At 31.9% G+C, this 17,617-nt stretch overlaps 1 protein-coding gene across 2 annotated transcripts in view; it reads left to right on the top strand.

Annotated features, from left to right (window-relative positions):
- The first annotated feature begins 445 nt into the window (after window positions 1-445).
- LOC118182598 (cyclic GMP-AMP synthase-like receptor) overlaps window positions 446-17,617 on the top strand; it is an 80,575-nt gene continuing 63,403 nt past the window's right edge. For both annotated transcript variants that reach the window (XM_085811636.1, XM_085811635.1), the window contains exons 1-2: window positions 446-581; window positions 9,968-10,320. In XM_085811636.1, the coding sequence (XP_085667762.1) occupies window positions 10,015-10,320 (306 nt within the window). In that variant the 5' untranslated portion in view covers window positions 446-581; window positions 9,968-10,014. The remainder of the gene's footprint in view (window positions 582-9,967; window positions 10,321-17,617) is intronic.

Here is a 17,617-nt window from a genome sequence, read left to right as displayed (position 1 = left end):
GAAAACTGCGGCAGACATTATTTACACAGTAAGAGTTAAGTGCTATTTCTCGACATTGCTGACGAAGCAAATCTTGTTAATGGTCTCCTTTTATATGAAATTATAAAATACATTTCTTAAATATCAGTATAGCGCTATGAATTGCATTGAATACAGATTGCTTAGCCAAACACTATTTACGCATTATAAAGTTTTATCTATTCCATTAACATGATTAAACAATTTATATAAAAAGTGCCGACATATAATCTTATACTGTTAGGTTCCTTTTAATTGCAAATATTCTGTTACATTGCACAAATTCACATTAACACAGGAGAGAACCAAATCCCAAGTAGTTATAAGTTCCCCTTGACATAACTCAAACGAAACAGATAATGTAGAGCTTAAGATAATGGAATAGTAGCCATAAGATAATGGAATCTTTTCAGCCTGACGTCATAAACGGCAACCAATAAGAACAGGGGTGGTGGCTGGGGCCAGGCGCTTGTCCGTATTCCCCCTACACATTAAAAGTAACTCTCGAACAGCTGTGACTCTCACTGTGAAAAGAAGAGGAGCGGCGCCAAGTAAGAGTAAAGGTAGGACGTTGTTAATATTTTAATATTGTATAAGTAATTACTTTTGATAATACTTTCTATACCGAAGTACATTAAATAATTCGGAATTATTAGTTATATTAAAAATTAGCCTTGAAAATTCGCATATTTGAAATGCTGCTATATGAGATACTATTTAGATGCGTTTTCCTCCTCTATTTCCGTGAATGATTTGTGTTGAATATTACTTGAAATGCTGTTTTATAAATCTATTTAGATGCGTTTATGTCCTCTTTTCATTAAATGATTTGTGTTGAATATAAATGTAGCTCTACTTGTGTTTTTTTTTTCAAAGGCAAATTTTTTTAAGATGAAACATCGAAAATTAATTTTTGTACAAAACATCCAGGGATGCCTTTTCTTAAATGAGTTTCTGAATTTCTTACTTAAATTTGACTATATCTGTCATGAAACTTTCTAACTTAATATTGCATGGCATCAATAAAATAGTATTCGTTTTCAGGGTAAATTAAACAGTAGTCATCTTCATGAAATGCATTTTGCAAAACACACACAAATAGGACACAAAGATATTTCAGTGTGAAACAGAAACATAAAATTCGATTTTTTTTTTCTGTTATGTACGTTAGATATAAATATTTAAGATTTCATGAACATAACTTTAAAATGTATTTATAAATTTTTCCTGCTTTGACAACATCGCTTTCATGCAAAATGTTTCATTTTTGTGCTCATTATTCTGACAATATTGTTATTTTTAAATAATTTTCGCATAAATTAAATCTCAGAATTTCCATTTTAATCCTTATATTTTGATTTAATTCATGAATATGAAGTAATCGGTATCTATAATAAAGAATAAAATGCTAAATTTTTGTTACAATTATATCTTTTGAAATGTCCATTGACTGTTCTATGTATGAAATTGAAAACTGTAAGACAGGAAGAAAAGTGCGAAAATTAATAAATTAATAATACTATAATATTTTTTTTTTTTAATTCTGAAAGCTTTCAGATTTTACATTACGACCAAAGGGACTTTTCTTAACCTGTTGTGTGTTACTTTTATTTATTAAATATCATGTTCTTTGTCGCAAAATAATTTTAAAATGAGCCTATCTTTAGAATTTCCGATACACACTTCCGCGCGCTGGACATAAAAGGTTCCCCCCCCTTAGAGTGTGGCCATTGCTTGCTTTGAAATCCTTGAGTTTGTTAATCAAAAATTCGTTGAAGTGTTACAAAATATGAAATAGATTAAGACACAATAACACGCCGAACAAATACTAATTCAGAAGTCAAACAGCAAAAATCAGCGTTATATTTTCAAAATTTTCACAGGACTAGTTTCGATGGTTTTACCGAACCACCATCCTCAGCTGCAAAACCGCAAATGAACAAGATAGGAGATAGTGATTAGATAAGAAAGCCTGTGCAAGAATAAGCAAATGGCGCCATCTGTTGGTGAAACCAGAACTAAAACAAAATTTCTTTAAAGGCCAAAGGCAGAGATGGATTGGAATTAGGATCGTTAAATCGTTAACTAGAACAGAAAGATTTTTTTGAATGTGAAATGCCTCTAGAGTTTTTATTTTTGACAGGTCCGAAGGTGAAGGATCTTTAGGGATCAGATTAGGGATAGTCGTCATGGATAAGAACTTTAGAGAAAGTCGTCATGGATAAGAACACTTACATCGATGGTGTCACTAAACTCTTAAACGAAGGACCATATAATCTGATCCCTACAGATCCTTCACCTTCAGACCTGTCAAAAATAAAAACTGCGATCAAATCTTCACAAATCATTTCAAGCAACTTAAAATATTCGCTTATCCCATCTGTTGCGAATTGTGCCAGATTATATGCTCTTTCCAAAATTCATAAAAGTGGTATTCCTTTCCGCCCTATTGTATCAAATTTAGGTACTGCCTCGTATCCATTAGCTAAATAGTTTCTAGATTTTCAACTCCATTAGACAATAACATTTACACCATAAAAAATTCAACAAAGTTTGTAAAAAAGGTTAAAAACATTTCTCCTAGAAATTTGCTCATGGTTTCTTTTGATGTAAAATCATTATTCACCAATGTTCCAGTGGAGGGTTCATTAAGATGTCTAGAAACCAGACTTCGCGAATTTCATTTCTCTTGCATCGAAATTAATGAGCTAATTTCTCTCACTCAACTCTGTTTGAAACAAACACATCTTGTTTTCCAAAATAAATATTACAAGCAAACTAAGGTATTAGCCATGGGAAAGCCCCCTCAATCCCAACTTCCCGGCATGGTTCCGTTACGTAGACGATACTTTTACCCTGTTTGAAGGTAATAAAGATAATTTAAATAAAGTACTTTCAACAATGAATTCTATTGATCCTGCTATTCCGTTCACTTTTGAACTTGAGACTTGCAATTCCCTTCTGTTTCTCGACATTCTGGTCACACGTAACATATTCAACTTCAGTACTACGGTTTACCGTAAACCTTCATCAGTTTGCCTTCCACCACACTTTAAATCATATCATCCGGCTAAACAAAAGTTAGCTTCATTTTATTCCTATGTTTTCCGTGCTCTTCAAGTTTGCTCCTCCAAACTATCCCTTGATGAAGAACTAAATTATTTAAAAGCAATAGCTATTGGCAGGAGCTTTTTACCCAACATTATTAATCAAGCATTTAAAAAATTCTCATCTCAACACACTAAAAGGCACACTCTTGTTTTAGGAGATTATAAAAATTCTGTTGTCATTCCCTTCTTTCCATCAATTAGCTATAAAGTTGCACATATTTTGCAGAAATTTAACTTTCGGGTTGTTTATTCTCCCATCAATAAAATTCCGAGTTCCATACTCAAGGACCCCATTCCGGATATGAATTCCTGGGGTATTTATAGGATTCCTTGCCAGTGTGGTTTAATTTACATTGGTCAAACTAAGAGAGCCTTAAAATTTCGCGTCAAGGAACATGAGGTTATATGTTAAAAAAAAGGAAACACAGAAGTCTTCTGTTGCTCAACATTGTTGGTCCGAAAATCACACTTTTCAATTTTTCTGCTGCGAAAATTATTCAAAAACATCTTCCATTGGAGACCTTGATTTTCTAGAGGCATTTAACATTCATAAAAATTCCTTCTGTCCTAGTTAACGATTCTAATTCCAATCCATCTTTGCCTTCGGCCTTTAAAGAAATTATGTTTTAGTTTTGGTTTCACCAACAGATGGCGCCACTTGCTTATTCTTGTCCAGGTTTTCTTATCTTATCTAATCATTATTTCCTATCTTGTTCATTTGCGGTTTTGCAGCTGAGGATGGTGGTTCGGTAGAACCATCAAAACTAGTCCTGTGAAAATTTTGAAAATGTAACGCTGACTTTTGTTGTTTGACTTCTGAATTAATATGAAATAGATAATGAAACAAATTTCGAATTCCAAACTAGCGCTTCCACATGCCCATATTCGGTGGAAGATTATGTTATTCGAAATTTGATGGCTTTAGGTACCGTTGTTTTATCACAGTGCGAGAAACAAACATTTAAAAACGTCGTTTACTGACATATCTGGAACTAATGAAAGATAGCTGGTTCACTAGTTTCGAGTTCAGTATATGAGCACAAATTCAGGTCGGCAGGACAAAAGAATTTCAGTATTAGACCGTGCACAGTGTTATCCGGGCTTTATTTTCACTATTTTCGCAATCGTTGGTGGTAGACATACAAAAAAAAAAAAAAAAAAAAAAGGCGAGAGGCAATCTTAAATTTTAAAAAAGTCAGTTTTGTAAAATTTACTTTTTTATACGTTTTTCGATCCGTATAATTTAAAAAAAGTGTTATATTCACTATAAAAAATAAAACATGAAACTTACGACTCCCGTATAACAAATATTGGCCAAGCTATTTAATTTAAAAATTTGCGATTTTTGACTTCATTGCATTCACAAGGCTTATAAATAAATTGGAATAGTTGAAGTTGATTTTTTTTCCTCCTTAAGTGTCAAGTATTGGTATGATTTTGTGGTTTATTAAACTCTTTAATTTATAAATTTACTATATTTGGAATGCCGAAAGAATTCTCACACAAGTCCAAAAAGTGTATTGTTAATACTCTCATGAAATTTTATTACCTAAAATTCATAATCTGGTAGTCACATAAAAATTCATGAAACACGAATATTTGAATTAATGGAAATAATATTACTAGTTTTCTCTGTGACAATATTGAAGCCTGCCACTGTTTTCTAAAACAAGAATTTTGTAAGGCCCTGTGAATAAGATCTCCATTTTGCAAAAAATTCTATTGATGAATACTTTTCTTAGTAATCTACATAGAAATCCTAGCCACCTTTATTTCTTTTTTTTAAACTGATATTTTATTTTTTGTTTCTTAGAAATGCCAATATTAAACTCTTCATTTTACGTACCGCCCCTGAATGTGATTTTCGATTTTAATGCAAAATATTTTTGGCCATTGTTTGTTGAACGGGAGTCGCACATTTTGTGTTTTATTTTTTACAACAAATTTTTTAACGCAAGTATAGGGACAGGAGGAACGCACAAATAATGATATAACGCAATTTGTACAAAATTATTTTCTCTAAATTTTAAAATTCCGATTGCGAAAATAAAAGCTGGGTAAGGACTTGTGAACACGGTGTGTAATTTTCATTATATGAAATGAATTGTTATTGTTTTTATAAATAATGATTTTGCTTTTGTTATAAAAATGCTTCTATGTGAATGACGAATAATTTTCTGTGTGAATAATGAAACAAAGAAAAATTTGATTCAAAAAATTGAAAATAAAATAACTGCATTTTAAACTACTGTGTCATTATTAATGAGGATTATACTTAATGATAAATTAAAATTTTATCAGTAGCAATTTTTGACCTTAAAAATGTCTTAATCAATGTTATTCAAAAAGTTTCCTTTCGTTACGTTATAAGGTATTTCTCCCACTTTCCTAGCGTGCCTTCGTGATGTAGTGGTTCTGCACACTGGGCCGGTATTCCAGAGGTCCGCGGTTCGATTCCCAGCGAAGGCGGTTGCTAATTTTTCATCTCGTCTGCTTCCAAAAAATACGTAATGTCCCTACAGTGGCGCCCGAACTAAAAGGGTGTTGGATGAGGTTTTTCCCCACCCAGGATTTGGCGATTGGGTCCTCTGAAAACCCCAGTCTTCCTTTATAAAGGGGAGTATATAAGGTATTTCTCCCATTTTCCTAGTGTGCCTTCGTGGTGTAGTGGTTCTGCACACTGTGCCGGTATTCCAGAGGTCAGCGGTTCAATTCCCGGCGAAGGCGGTTACTAATTTTTCATCTAGTCTGCTTCCAAAAAGTATCTAATATGTCTACAACGTTCGTTACTGTTATGCTACCATGCATTTACCACCCAAGTGGTTTGGAATGTATTAGCATTGAGCACAGTGTAAAGATAGTTTAAAAATTCCTGCAATAACTCTCGAATAGTCAGTTCTGATTGCTGTTCAGCAGAATAAAGATCTGTAATACACCTTTTAAATTTAATCAATCAGTAATTGCTTCACAAACTGAATAATTTGAAATAAATAACCGTAGTTAATTATTTTTAAATAATGTATATAACTGATATAATTTAAAACATAAATGTAATAGATACTGTAGATTGATAATAATAAGATAGTAGTAAAATTCATGATGTTGATTTATTTTACGGAGACCAAATTGCTATTATTAACTCATACGAGGAAACTAAAGCAGCCACATTTTACGAGATAACTATTTTAATACGCAAACACATTTTATGATAGTGTTTCGGAGTCTTTCAAATATGCATAGATACTTCCAAATTCAGGATCAGCTTTCAGTTCAGCGATAATTGTATCTCTAGAATCTAAAATTTTTAAGTCAACACAGCACATTTAAGTTCATTACCTTCATCGTCCAGTTTTATACGAGAAAGTGCGTCAGCTACATTGTTTTCCTTACCCGGTTTATATTTTATTATTAGATTATATTCTTGGAGTTTTAAAGCCCATCTTATTAACCTGGGCGTTAGGTTTTTCCCCGAGTAAAGTCTACCAACAGCCGCATGATCCGAAAAGACTGTTACTGACGCTTTGCCGAAATAAACTCGAAATTTGTGTACAGCCATTAATACGGCTAATGTTTCTCTCTCTGTAGCTGTATAATTCCTTTGTGTAGGGTTCAACGTTTTACTAAAAAATGCCAAAGGATGGCCATTTTGCATGAGTACAACACCTATAGCATAGTCCGACGCATCTGCTGCAATTTCCAGGTTTTCGTCCCCATACTTGCCAACCTATGAATCTCAAAAATCAGAAGATTTTTTTAAGAAATCAGGAGATTTTTCACAATGTTAAAAAGACTTTTTAAATGATAAAAATATAGTTTTTAATAATGAATTAACTTTAAATAGTTACTAGTCTTAAATGCAAGCAAAACAAAAATACCTTAGACATAAAAAACATTTTTATTACTTTCATCGTTTAAAAAAAAAAAAAAAAAAAGGCACTTTAATCAGTTTTTATACAAATGTTATGGACAGTGGCAGATTTTGCTCTCGTTAAGAAAGAAACTTCATAATTTTGTTCATAGCAATTGCCACGTAGGCCTGCTTTCGCTAATAAAAGTTTTTCTAATGTGTCATCACTAATATTAGATCTAAATTTAGTCCTCGTTTTCGCAACAACACTGAAAATCCTCTCACACTCTGCATTACTATGGGGAACTGTCAAGATGGCCAACATAATTCTAGAGAGTTCACTATATTTTAAAATTCCATCAGCACCTTTCAATTTTCCAATTAACCTCCACTGGGTGTCAATCCTAGCTGATTTTATAACTTCATCCAAGTTTTCTAATTGTAAACTGCAAAATTGCAACTGCAGTATATCAGTAGCAACATCAATATCATCATCTTTCATGACTAAACGAAGTAACACAGGAAATCTGTTCAAAAAGTACCTTATATCAAAAAAAGATGCATTTGCTAGAGCAGAAACATCAGCAACTTTAGCATGGAAATCACTTCATCGTTGACTGGAAATTTATGTAGTGTGTAATCACATACTCGACAGAAGTAACTTCTAACATGAAGATAAAACTTATTTTTGTCTTCTTCTGAAAGTTCTTCCACTACTTTTGTAGTTGCAGCTCCTATTACCAAATCTTCATCTTCCTTCTGATTTTCTGTTTCACCATAAATCACATCATATATAGAATTACAAGACAAAACACAGACTGGTTTTACAAACTTTGATAAAATGTCTTTAAACAGATCATAAATCATTGATTGCAAAGCATGAATTAATGGAATTCTGCTTTGTAGAATTGTGTTCAGAACATCGAATGATGGCAAAATGAATTGTAAAAAAAAGCAAAAAGCTTTGTTAAGGTCCGAAGAAAAAAACATAAATATTCGTTCTTCACAAGACAAACTTACAGTTCGTCTGTTGAGCAAATTTTTTTTTTTTTTTTTTTATTTTGAGAGAAATTTGTATCAGCTTTACGCTTATATTTTGCAGTATTATTTTGAGAACTGCCAGTTGAATTGCTGAATGATGCAGAAATTACAAAAAATCAAACTTTTTTTCATTTCAGTATTATGCAGCTGTTGGAACTGTTTCAATTTTTCCTTTCTTTTAGAACTCCTTTCAAGATAATAATAAATATCAACAATGTGTTCATCCACATTTAATGGTAAAGAAGCTGCCCCTTTTTCAGCTGCTAAATTTAAGAGGTGACAGGTGCACCCCATAATCTGAAAATCTGAATTTGCCTTTCTTAAGATGCCTGCAACACCAGTCTTCAAGCCTACCATTACTGGTGCATTATCGGCACCAAGCGCTAAGCAATTATCCAGAGGGACTGCATTTTATTTTAAAGTTTTAATAATTTGCTGTGCTATATTAAAGCCTGTCGAATGTCCTTCTAAAGTGGGGACAGAAAGTAAACTGCACTCAATTTCTGAAGACTCTGGATTAAAAAAATAAACAACAATTGGATACAGTTTTGAACTGGTATTATTGCTTCCATCCGTAGAGAGGCAGAACGGAGCTGTTTTAATGCAATCAATAACTGAAGATTTATTTTTCAAACCCATTTCTTTAACAATTGCACCTGTTTTGGTCCTTGCACTTGAGTATTTCTTAGCGATTTCACTATCGGGAAACATTTTTCTAAATAAAGCTGCAGCGTGATCCAGTGCATTCAGTGGCAGGTTGTGCTCCAGTAAAAAGGCAGAGAACAGACATTCTGAATTAATCACTTTTTGGTCTTTTGTTTCCGAAGAAAAATTTAATTTTTCGTTTTTTCAAAACAACTCATGTTGTCCTTGTGTTTTTTTGTACGCACATGTTTGAGAACATCTGCCCTTCCACCAAGCGAAATTGAAAAATCGAAACGACAGATGGTACACCTCGCAAATTTATTACATTTCCTTGAAGAAATAATGGAAGGAAAGTCAACTGTGTACGATTTTTGAAACGTGCACGAGTATTTCACCTTTCTCGCAGACATATCAAAAGACGATAATTTCTAAAACTATTTCCTAAAGGCACGTGTACTCACACAACTCAGGACAAGATGAACGAAATAGCGAAAGAACATCCAAAGAACGACCAATGGCCTTGAGCTTGCTTTGTGCTCATTGGCTAATATATGCCAGATGACACGCAGTGGAGCTCGATGCCCATTGGACAACTGGAGAACGAAGTTTCTGCATACGTATGCTGTCAATCACAAAGCAGAAATTCTCATCTGATTCCCAAGGTTTCATTTTAGATATTATCTAGAGAAAATTCAGTTGCTTTCAGACGTCCAAAATCACTTTTTTTTTTTTTTTTTTTTTTTTTTATGTTTTGTTCATATAACAAAGTATTAAGCCAAGTTCCATAAAAATCGTGAGAAATATTAAGAATAAGAAAAAGTCGGGAGAAATATATTGTAAATCGGGTTGGCGGGAGAGCGGTCGAAAATCGGGAGAGTTGGCAACTCTGCATTTAGTATAAAATATTTTTATTTCACTATATTTAAAATTTAAATATTAAAATAGAATATCATTTCACTACTATCATTTCACGTTTTTTTAAATATTAAAGAGAGGTATTTCCCATTTCCTTTCTTATTAATACAAATAATAATAAATCTTTAATTCAGTTATCTTTTTATATGTAGATTATTACCAGTGAACTATTTTAATCTAATGCCCATTGAAAAAAATAATCATTTAAGGAAATATATGAGGTTTATACATTTAGTTTACTTTAAAAGCTTGCATGTCAGTGTTACATGCATAAGCTACTGTTTAAAGAATTTGTGAAAAGCAATGTTATATGCCTTGATTGATTATGAATGCAAATATTTTACTCTGTATGTGTGCATAAATATTGTAGAAACTTTTTTAATGTTGTTAGGAGCTTCTAGAATCTGCAAGAAACCTGTCTGATGCAGTTGTTAAACAATGGCACTTTACAATGAAAATTTGAATCCAAAGAAAATGAAGAACCCTACTGTGACAATATTGAAAGAAATCTTACGAACAAAAATCAAACTAGATGAAGAAATGGAGAAGACTAATAATGCAATATTAAAAGAATTTATGACCACATTTGTAGCAGAAATGAAAGAGAAAGACGAGGTGTTTGCCACTGTGTACCAAAAACCTTTTTATGCTGGCAGCTACTACTCTGATTTGCGAATATCCAAACCTGATGAATTTGATATAAATCTAGTATTAAAGTTTCCTTTCAGAGAAGAAGATGTGGAAGTAATTTATTGATTTCTTTCTTTACTACAAATAAAAACTAATGTATTTACTTAACATTTCATAAACATCAGCATAAATTTTTATTATTATAATTTTAATCTTGTGACTTAAAAAATATTACAGCATACTTAATTATAAACTTAATGTTTGGTTGAAATATGTTAATCCGAAAGGTACATTTTGATTTATGGGGTGCCTCTTAGTTCAGATGTGAATGTGAACATGGATGGTGTTGTGAGTACAAGTAAATAAACAAAATGGTTATCAGAAAAAGGGAATGTGCAAACTTTAAACCAGGTTCCACTCTGTAAATCTTTCTTCTTGTGATTTAGATTTTCTCTGTAATACCATATCAGTGCTTTGGTACTAATGAAATACAATTTCATTTTGTTTTCCTCTAACTACTTTCAGTATGAATGTCTTTGTTTTATCATGACTAACTTTAACTATTTAACTGTCTTTGTATGGTCTTTCAGCAGCTATCAATCCATTTCTTTCCATGTATTTAAATGATATAATTACATAGTTAAACATGAGGTAAAACAGATTACCACAGGTATTTTGTGCACAATTACAGCTGATGCTCTATTAACCCTAAAGTACTGTCTAAAATTTCGTAAAAATTTTAGTGTTCCTCATAAAGTTATACATTTTGCTACATGGGGTTTTCTTTGTAAGTGGCCAGATTTTTCTAAAGCCAAGTGAGAAAAATAATTTTAATAATTTAAAATCAAGAAAGAAAAAAAAAGTTTTGAAGAATAATTTTATTCCGTCAGATATTTCATATATTGTGCTGGGCTTTTCAGTTAGTTAATCACATGGTACAACAAAATCATGTACAATTTCATGATTTTAAATGATATCTTGTTTTCTGTAAAGCTATTGTCTTGTATTTCCCAAACCTGTGCTTGCTGATGGTTTTCAGTGTGCCCGTGGCTGTGTGATTATGATAAAAAATTATTCAGGTTTCCAGTAAAATGTTATATAAATTTCTTTATAGTAAGTAATCAAACAGAGAATTAGAAGTGTATTTATGTAATAAGCATTATTGGTACATAATTATATGTTTATTGTTTAAAATGAGCTTAACAAACATCCCTGTTTGATTGGGATGGTCCCAGTTTGAAGAATGGTGCCAGCATCTCAGCAAGTTTGCCATTTTGTCCTGATTCTTGTTAAAAATTAAGAAATGTCAAATATACCACAAGCATTAAAGCTACTTTCTAACATCTCCTTGTACTGTACTGCTGTCCAGCCAGTACAGTGATTAGTGATATAAACTGCTGAGTTGGCTTCCAAGCAAGGTGTATTTCCTGTATCTGAGAAAAACTGATTACCAACTTAGTAGAATTTGTTACCAATCCATTGTGAAGAATTGGCTACTAGTTCATTATCTGCCAGCAACAGTCTTGAAGCAGGCTACCAATTCAAGTGGCATTTATTAAAACAAGTATTGAAACCTGGATAAAATGTAAATGATAGCATGAAATTTACGAATACTGAATGATAGATATGGGATGTATATACACCCTTGTTCACTTGTAGCCAGAATTAAGGAAACCCCTAGGAAAATTTTTTAAATTAAGGAAACCTCTGGGAAAAAATGTATTTTTGAGGTTTGATGGCAAAGTTATACGTTAGTGAGAAAACATACTTTAGTCAAAAATACAGCCCATCAGACTTTCAAGACAGAAGAGAAATATAGAAAAGTAAAACATAAAATTAGCAAAGCAACCTTATATTTGGTGTAGATTTTAATCAAGACTCTATTCGGGAAATCCAGATCACCAGTGGAAGAAATAGTGAAAATTCTATTAACTTTATTTTTCAATTTTTATTACTATTACTGCTGACAGATGGCACTACTTTCTTGTTTGCTTTACTCTTTTGAATTTAAATACAATCATGGCTTTCCCTTCATTGCAGATTTCTTTACTCCTGATAAAAAGACCTGCACCTGTTTGGCCTTGAAATCGATAGATTCTTGACTAAAATCTACCCCAATCACAAGATTGTTGCTTTGCTAATTTTATGACATATTAAAAACAAATTGATGAGATTCCTAGACAGCATACTTAATGAGATTTGTACTTCGATTTTCTTAAAGTCTTACTTTGAGATATTTATTGAAAAAATTATTCCAGAAAAAAATTATAGGATGCGCAGTGGGATCGAACATTTCTATGAGTCAAATATCTTCAGTCAACACTTGTTGTAATTCTTTGATAAAGACAAACCAGTAGTACTTTCTGTTGATGTTAGTTTATTTGGAGTAAGTGGAGTTTTCTTGCTGGATAGTAAACCAATAATTTATTCTTAAGCAATATTAACTGATGCACAATCCAGATATTCCCAAATAGAAAAAGAACTTCTTGCTGTAATTCATGCTTGTGACTCTTCTGTCGTCATTTCCTGTTATTACCACTAATATAGATCATGTCTAACTAATGGTCTCTGTGATTTTTCAAGCTTCATAGTCCAAACTTAAGACAGTTGTTGATAATCTAGAACTACAGATTGTGAAAAGCTACATTTTGAATAGCTGGTCTAAGGAAAAAAAATCTTGATGCTTTTCATAAGCCCTTTTTGAACTCTAACTCTGAATTACATATTGATAAAGACACTATTTGTCATCGACTGTGACTATTGATGCCGAAATCTTGTTGCAAAGGTATACCTCAGCATCCGCATCTACGTCCTAGTTATAATTACTTGTAAAAACCTTACTTGACATTCTCTTTACTGGCCTGGACTGACATCAGATACTGACAATCTGATATCATATTTTACCATCTGCTTATAGAAACAAAATCAGAATAGTAAAGAAAATCTTCTAGATAGGAAGTTATTTGATAGAACTTGACAAAAGTTTGCCATAGATTTCTTCCACCTCTCATCTGTAATGTATACTTTTGGTCATTGACTACTTTTTGATAGTATTTGTTTATAAAGCATAATTTTAAGTTTTAATATTTTGGCAACATTGATATTAAATTGTAAAAAGAATGAGTTAAAAATGTATCTGGAAGAGAGAGTTTTTTTATTATTATGGTTTGGTAGAATGTGGTAAGATTTTTCATGTCTTATTTTCTTTAATAAAGTTTTCTTTTTGTATATTGCCATAATGTATTTTTGTTAGAAGTGGATGATTCTTTTGAGAATGTTATATATATGCCAATCTTAAATAACCAACACTTTTCCAAATATACAGAATTACAGGATTTGCATCAGACAACTGTACCTGCTGTAATCAGTGCTTTAAAAACCAGTTTTGCATATTTTGGTATTCCAGAGGAAATAATGGCTGACAGTGGTTCACCATCTAATTCTAAAGAATTTCAGAATTTCATCACCTTTTTCACTAAAGTTGGGATATTTTCTTTAATCCCTCAAACCGTAATTATCCTTCTAAGGGTCAGCTAGAAGACTGCATGCAGAATATGAAATGTAACTTAACTGTGCAAGATAAAAGTGATGTCCACCTCATTTTGATGGAACACAGGAGTGGGTCTATGAATAGCATATTGTCACCTGCTAAAGCTTTCATTCATATATTAGTTCATTCATATATTAATTCCTACTGTACCTGCGCAATTTATTCTCACCTTGATTGCAGTGCTATACAGAAATGATGGGTATATAGACAACACAGCCCACATAATTATGACCATTATTTTTTCATTACAACCGCACAAACAGCTCTCGTCAGTAATCAGCAGAAATGGGGAAAAAAGGTAAATAATTCAGAAGACCATAACAATGTTATCATATCATTACAGCAGAGAATAGTGTGCACTGCTAAAGAAATATAATCCACATTAAACTCTTTAGATAATCAACTGTCAACATAGAACATCAGCAGATTTGTTTGCAGCTTGGTCAGCACCTGTGATTGCTCATAATTCTAGTCCATCTAGGAATACTGCTATTCTTGATTGTTCTGTAGCTAGTGGTACTTATATGACATGCGTTGGCAAACTGATAAAACCTGTATGATATTTTAACGACTGATGTGGATATTAATCGGTTGTCTTTATTTCATTACTTTAATTCAGTTATATGATCATTAATTTTGTTTAATTTTGTTTTAATTTCTACTGTGTATGATTGTGTATCTTCATCCCTTTTTTCAGTTCTCAAAAGAGGGGGATGTTATAAATGTAATTTTAATTTTAGTCATTATAAATTTAAATTAGAAACCCCAGTACAACAACTTCTACTTTTTATATATTTTCAGCAAGCATGTAGTTGCTGCTGTGTGTTCACTCGTTTTAGATTTGGTAAAAATTTTACTGAATAAATAAGTATTTTTATTGTAATGCATCTAAATTATAACTTTCTTCAATTATGTAAGCTTAACAACATATTTTACATAACCGTTACTGTTTTATTTATTCTAATTGGTTACTCAAAGTTTTGCTCCTCAAAATTTAACATTATTATTGGTTAAAATGTTATATAAGCACATGACAAGAAGGATGAATCTGAAATAACACAGTTTAGAGAAATTTATTATAAGTACATAGCAATTTTTTTTGTTTAAATAACCAAATTAAATATGAGACTTAAGGGGCTGTGACAAATTAATGTTATTTTATTTTACATTCTGTTCTCACACACACATGAGTTTGGATATGCTTCCTTTATTGTTAACAAAACTTTATCGAGAAGACATTTTTTATGCAGATGTGCACGGCTAAATTGGCTCAAATCATATGTATTATTTAATAATTCAATTTATGCTTATAATATTTTTATAACGTATTTGAAATGAGTGAGAAAAGTTATTGCAGAAAACTAGCAGGACAAAGAAGCTGAGAAAAAGTGCACATATTTCAGTATCATGCTAATATTGTTGTGTCATTGGTTTTATAAATACAGTACAAAGTCTTTAATCTGGAATGGTCTATAATCCAAACCTCAAAGCTACAAACTTTCTGCACATGCATAGCATTTACACATGCACATAATACCTTTATGCATGTGCATAATACGTTTACGCATGTGCGTTTAATGTGTAACTGATGGTATAAGCTTGGCTAAAATTATCTAATTGTTTCAGTTAATGTTGCAGATTGCGTTGTTCCTTAATCTTCTAATTGAATCCAGCTTATAATTTTTTGCAGATTGTTAGAGCAATTTTATAAAAAGTAAGCTTGAACTTTCGATTATGTCAAAAAGAGATTCCGATTCTGGAGCTGCCAAAAGATCTACAAAGTGAAAGTATGTTTCGATGTACTGCTTCCAATACTGAAGAAAGTGACAGAGAGGTTATTGAAAATGAAAAAATTTCGATTGACAAGTTAGTTGGTATTCTCGACACAGCAATTACAGGACTTGAACAGTGGAGCTGAACAAGAAATTATGTCTGTTTATGGGATTAAAGAGAAAGTATTAGTACAAAAAACGAAGCAACTTAAACACCTTACATTGAAAGAAATGTTTAATAAAGTAAACAAATAAATATTAAGCTCTTTTTTTTTTTTTTTTTTTTTTTTTTGTAAATTTGAATACCCTTTAGATCATAATTGCTCTTTATTTCATAAATTACGGTTTCATATTATTAATTTTATTAAGCTTTTTTTTTTTTTTTTTTTTTTTTTGTAAATTTTTGTACCCTTTAGATCATAATTGCTCTTTATAAATTACGGTTTCATATTTTTAATTGTATAATTTCTATATGCCATCTTACCAGATTTAAATTGATGATCTATAATCCAGAAAAAACCCTAATCCGGAATTGCTGAAGTCCTGACTAGTCTGGATTAAAGACTTTGTACTGTATATAATATGTACAAAATGATAAAAAATCATTGTGAGTTCTATAATCCAGATCTTTTGAGTATACTCAAGTACAAACACCCAGGTTCAATTTGGGATTAAACTCAAGTTAGAATTCCTAAAGCTGTTCTGTGGTAGGTAAATATACACATATGCTTACATATCACAAATTTTCATTTTCCATATTTCCATAAGTTCACATTTAACATGTAAAGCTCAATATCTGGTGCATTAAATTCTTTAAAAAGTCACCAGATCATAATAAAAAGCATTCCAGTGATGGCTCTTAAGTTTGCACAAATATATATAAAGTTTGCACAATCTCTGGTACAGCGTACAATTCCCAAAATTTGCAACTGTCATATAAAATTAAATTTGACATAGTTAGGATTTAAATTAGAGTTCTTGCTTACGGACTGCATATTCATTACTGCATGCTAAGAGGAGGTGAAGAGTTCTTAACAGCAGCAGTCATTAAAGGGTATGGCTGAGTTGTATTTTAAAATTCTTGGTTTTACGTTTTCAGTTCCTACCAAGGAAAACTTTTGATTTGTACCAAATGAATTCTTTATTTCCAATAACAGTCTAACTAATCCAGCACAAGCCACCACTTAACTAATCCAGCACACTATTATCATAAGTCCCAATAACAGTCGTAAGAATCACCTGAGACAACAGCATCCAGAGGTGCAGAAGACTGATAAAGCAATCCCTGAGTAAACTGCCATAGACATTACACATAGATCACCACACTATTCTCATCACTGCCAAAAGTCAAGGCTTTAAGTTTCTAAGCTTGGAATTTACATACTCATGTTCTTCTTCTTCCTCATATTCTAAATAACTGTATTGAATATCATTCCTGTTGATCATTGAAGGAGTCATTAATTTGATATTTTGTGCATCCAAAGCATCATTGACAGGTACACATTGCCCATATTCCCACACCTTAGTCTTATTGAACACTGAGACTGTACATCTTCTAAGTCTGTAATTGACACATTTATATTCTTCTCCCAATCATCGCACACCAAATAATAATTTTAAACAAAATTCCAACAGACATTAAGCAACAGTTCAATTCAGCTGATCATCATATATAAGGTTGACAAATCTTTTGTAAATTTTCCTTCTCCTTGCATTTTTCTGCTCATCATCATTGGACTACTCCCCCTCCCATGTCGTTCTAACTGCTTAGCACACCTCATTCTCATTTAGCTTTCTCCTTTCTTTCTTCTCACTTTCCTATTTCCCTTTTCTACAAATCTTTTCTACTATTTAACTTAATTATTAATTAAAACTAACTTCTGGCACAGCTATTTGCGCGTCTTTCTTATATTGTTCATCGTCAGTTGCACAACTTTTTTTCCAAACCAGTTAGTCAAATATTAAAATTATCCATTGCATTTTTTTTCCTCCAAGAAAGGTAGTTAACGTATTTTAGTTACCTCTGTGCAGCAGAGAAACTCAGTGCAAACTGAAAAAAATGTTTGAAAACTAACAGGCCTCATAGATA

The sequence above is a fragment of the Stegodyphus dumicola genome, chromosome 2, assembly GCF_044657685.1.
Source record: "Stegodyphus dumicola isolate Sdum_Otavi_A_Nest chromosome 2, ASM4465768v1".
NCBI classification, from domain to species: domain Eukaryota; kingdom Metazoa; phylum Arthropoda; class Arachnida; order Araneae; family Eresidae; genus Stegodyphus; species Stegodyphus dumicola.
The sequence above is the reverse complement of the archived record's forward strand: the minus strand, read 5'-3'. Positions and strand labels throughout refer to the sequence as shown.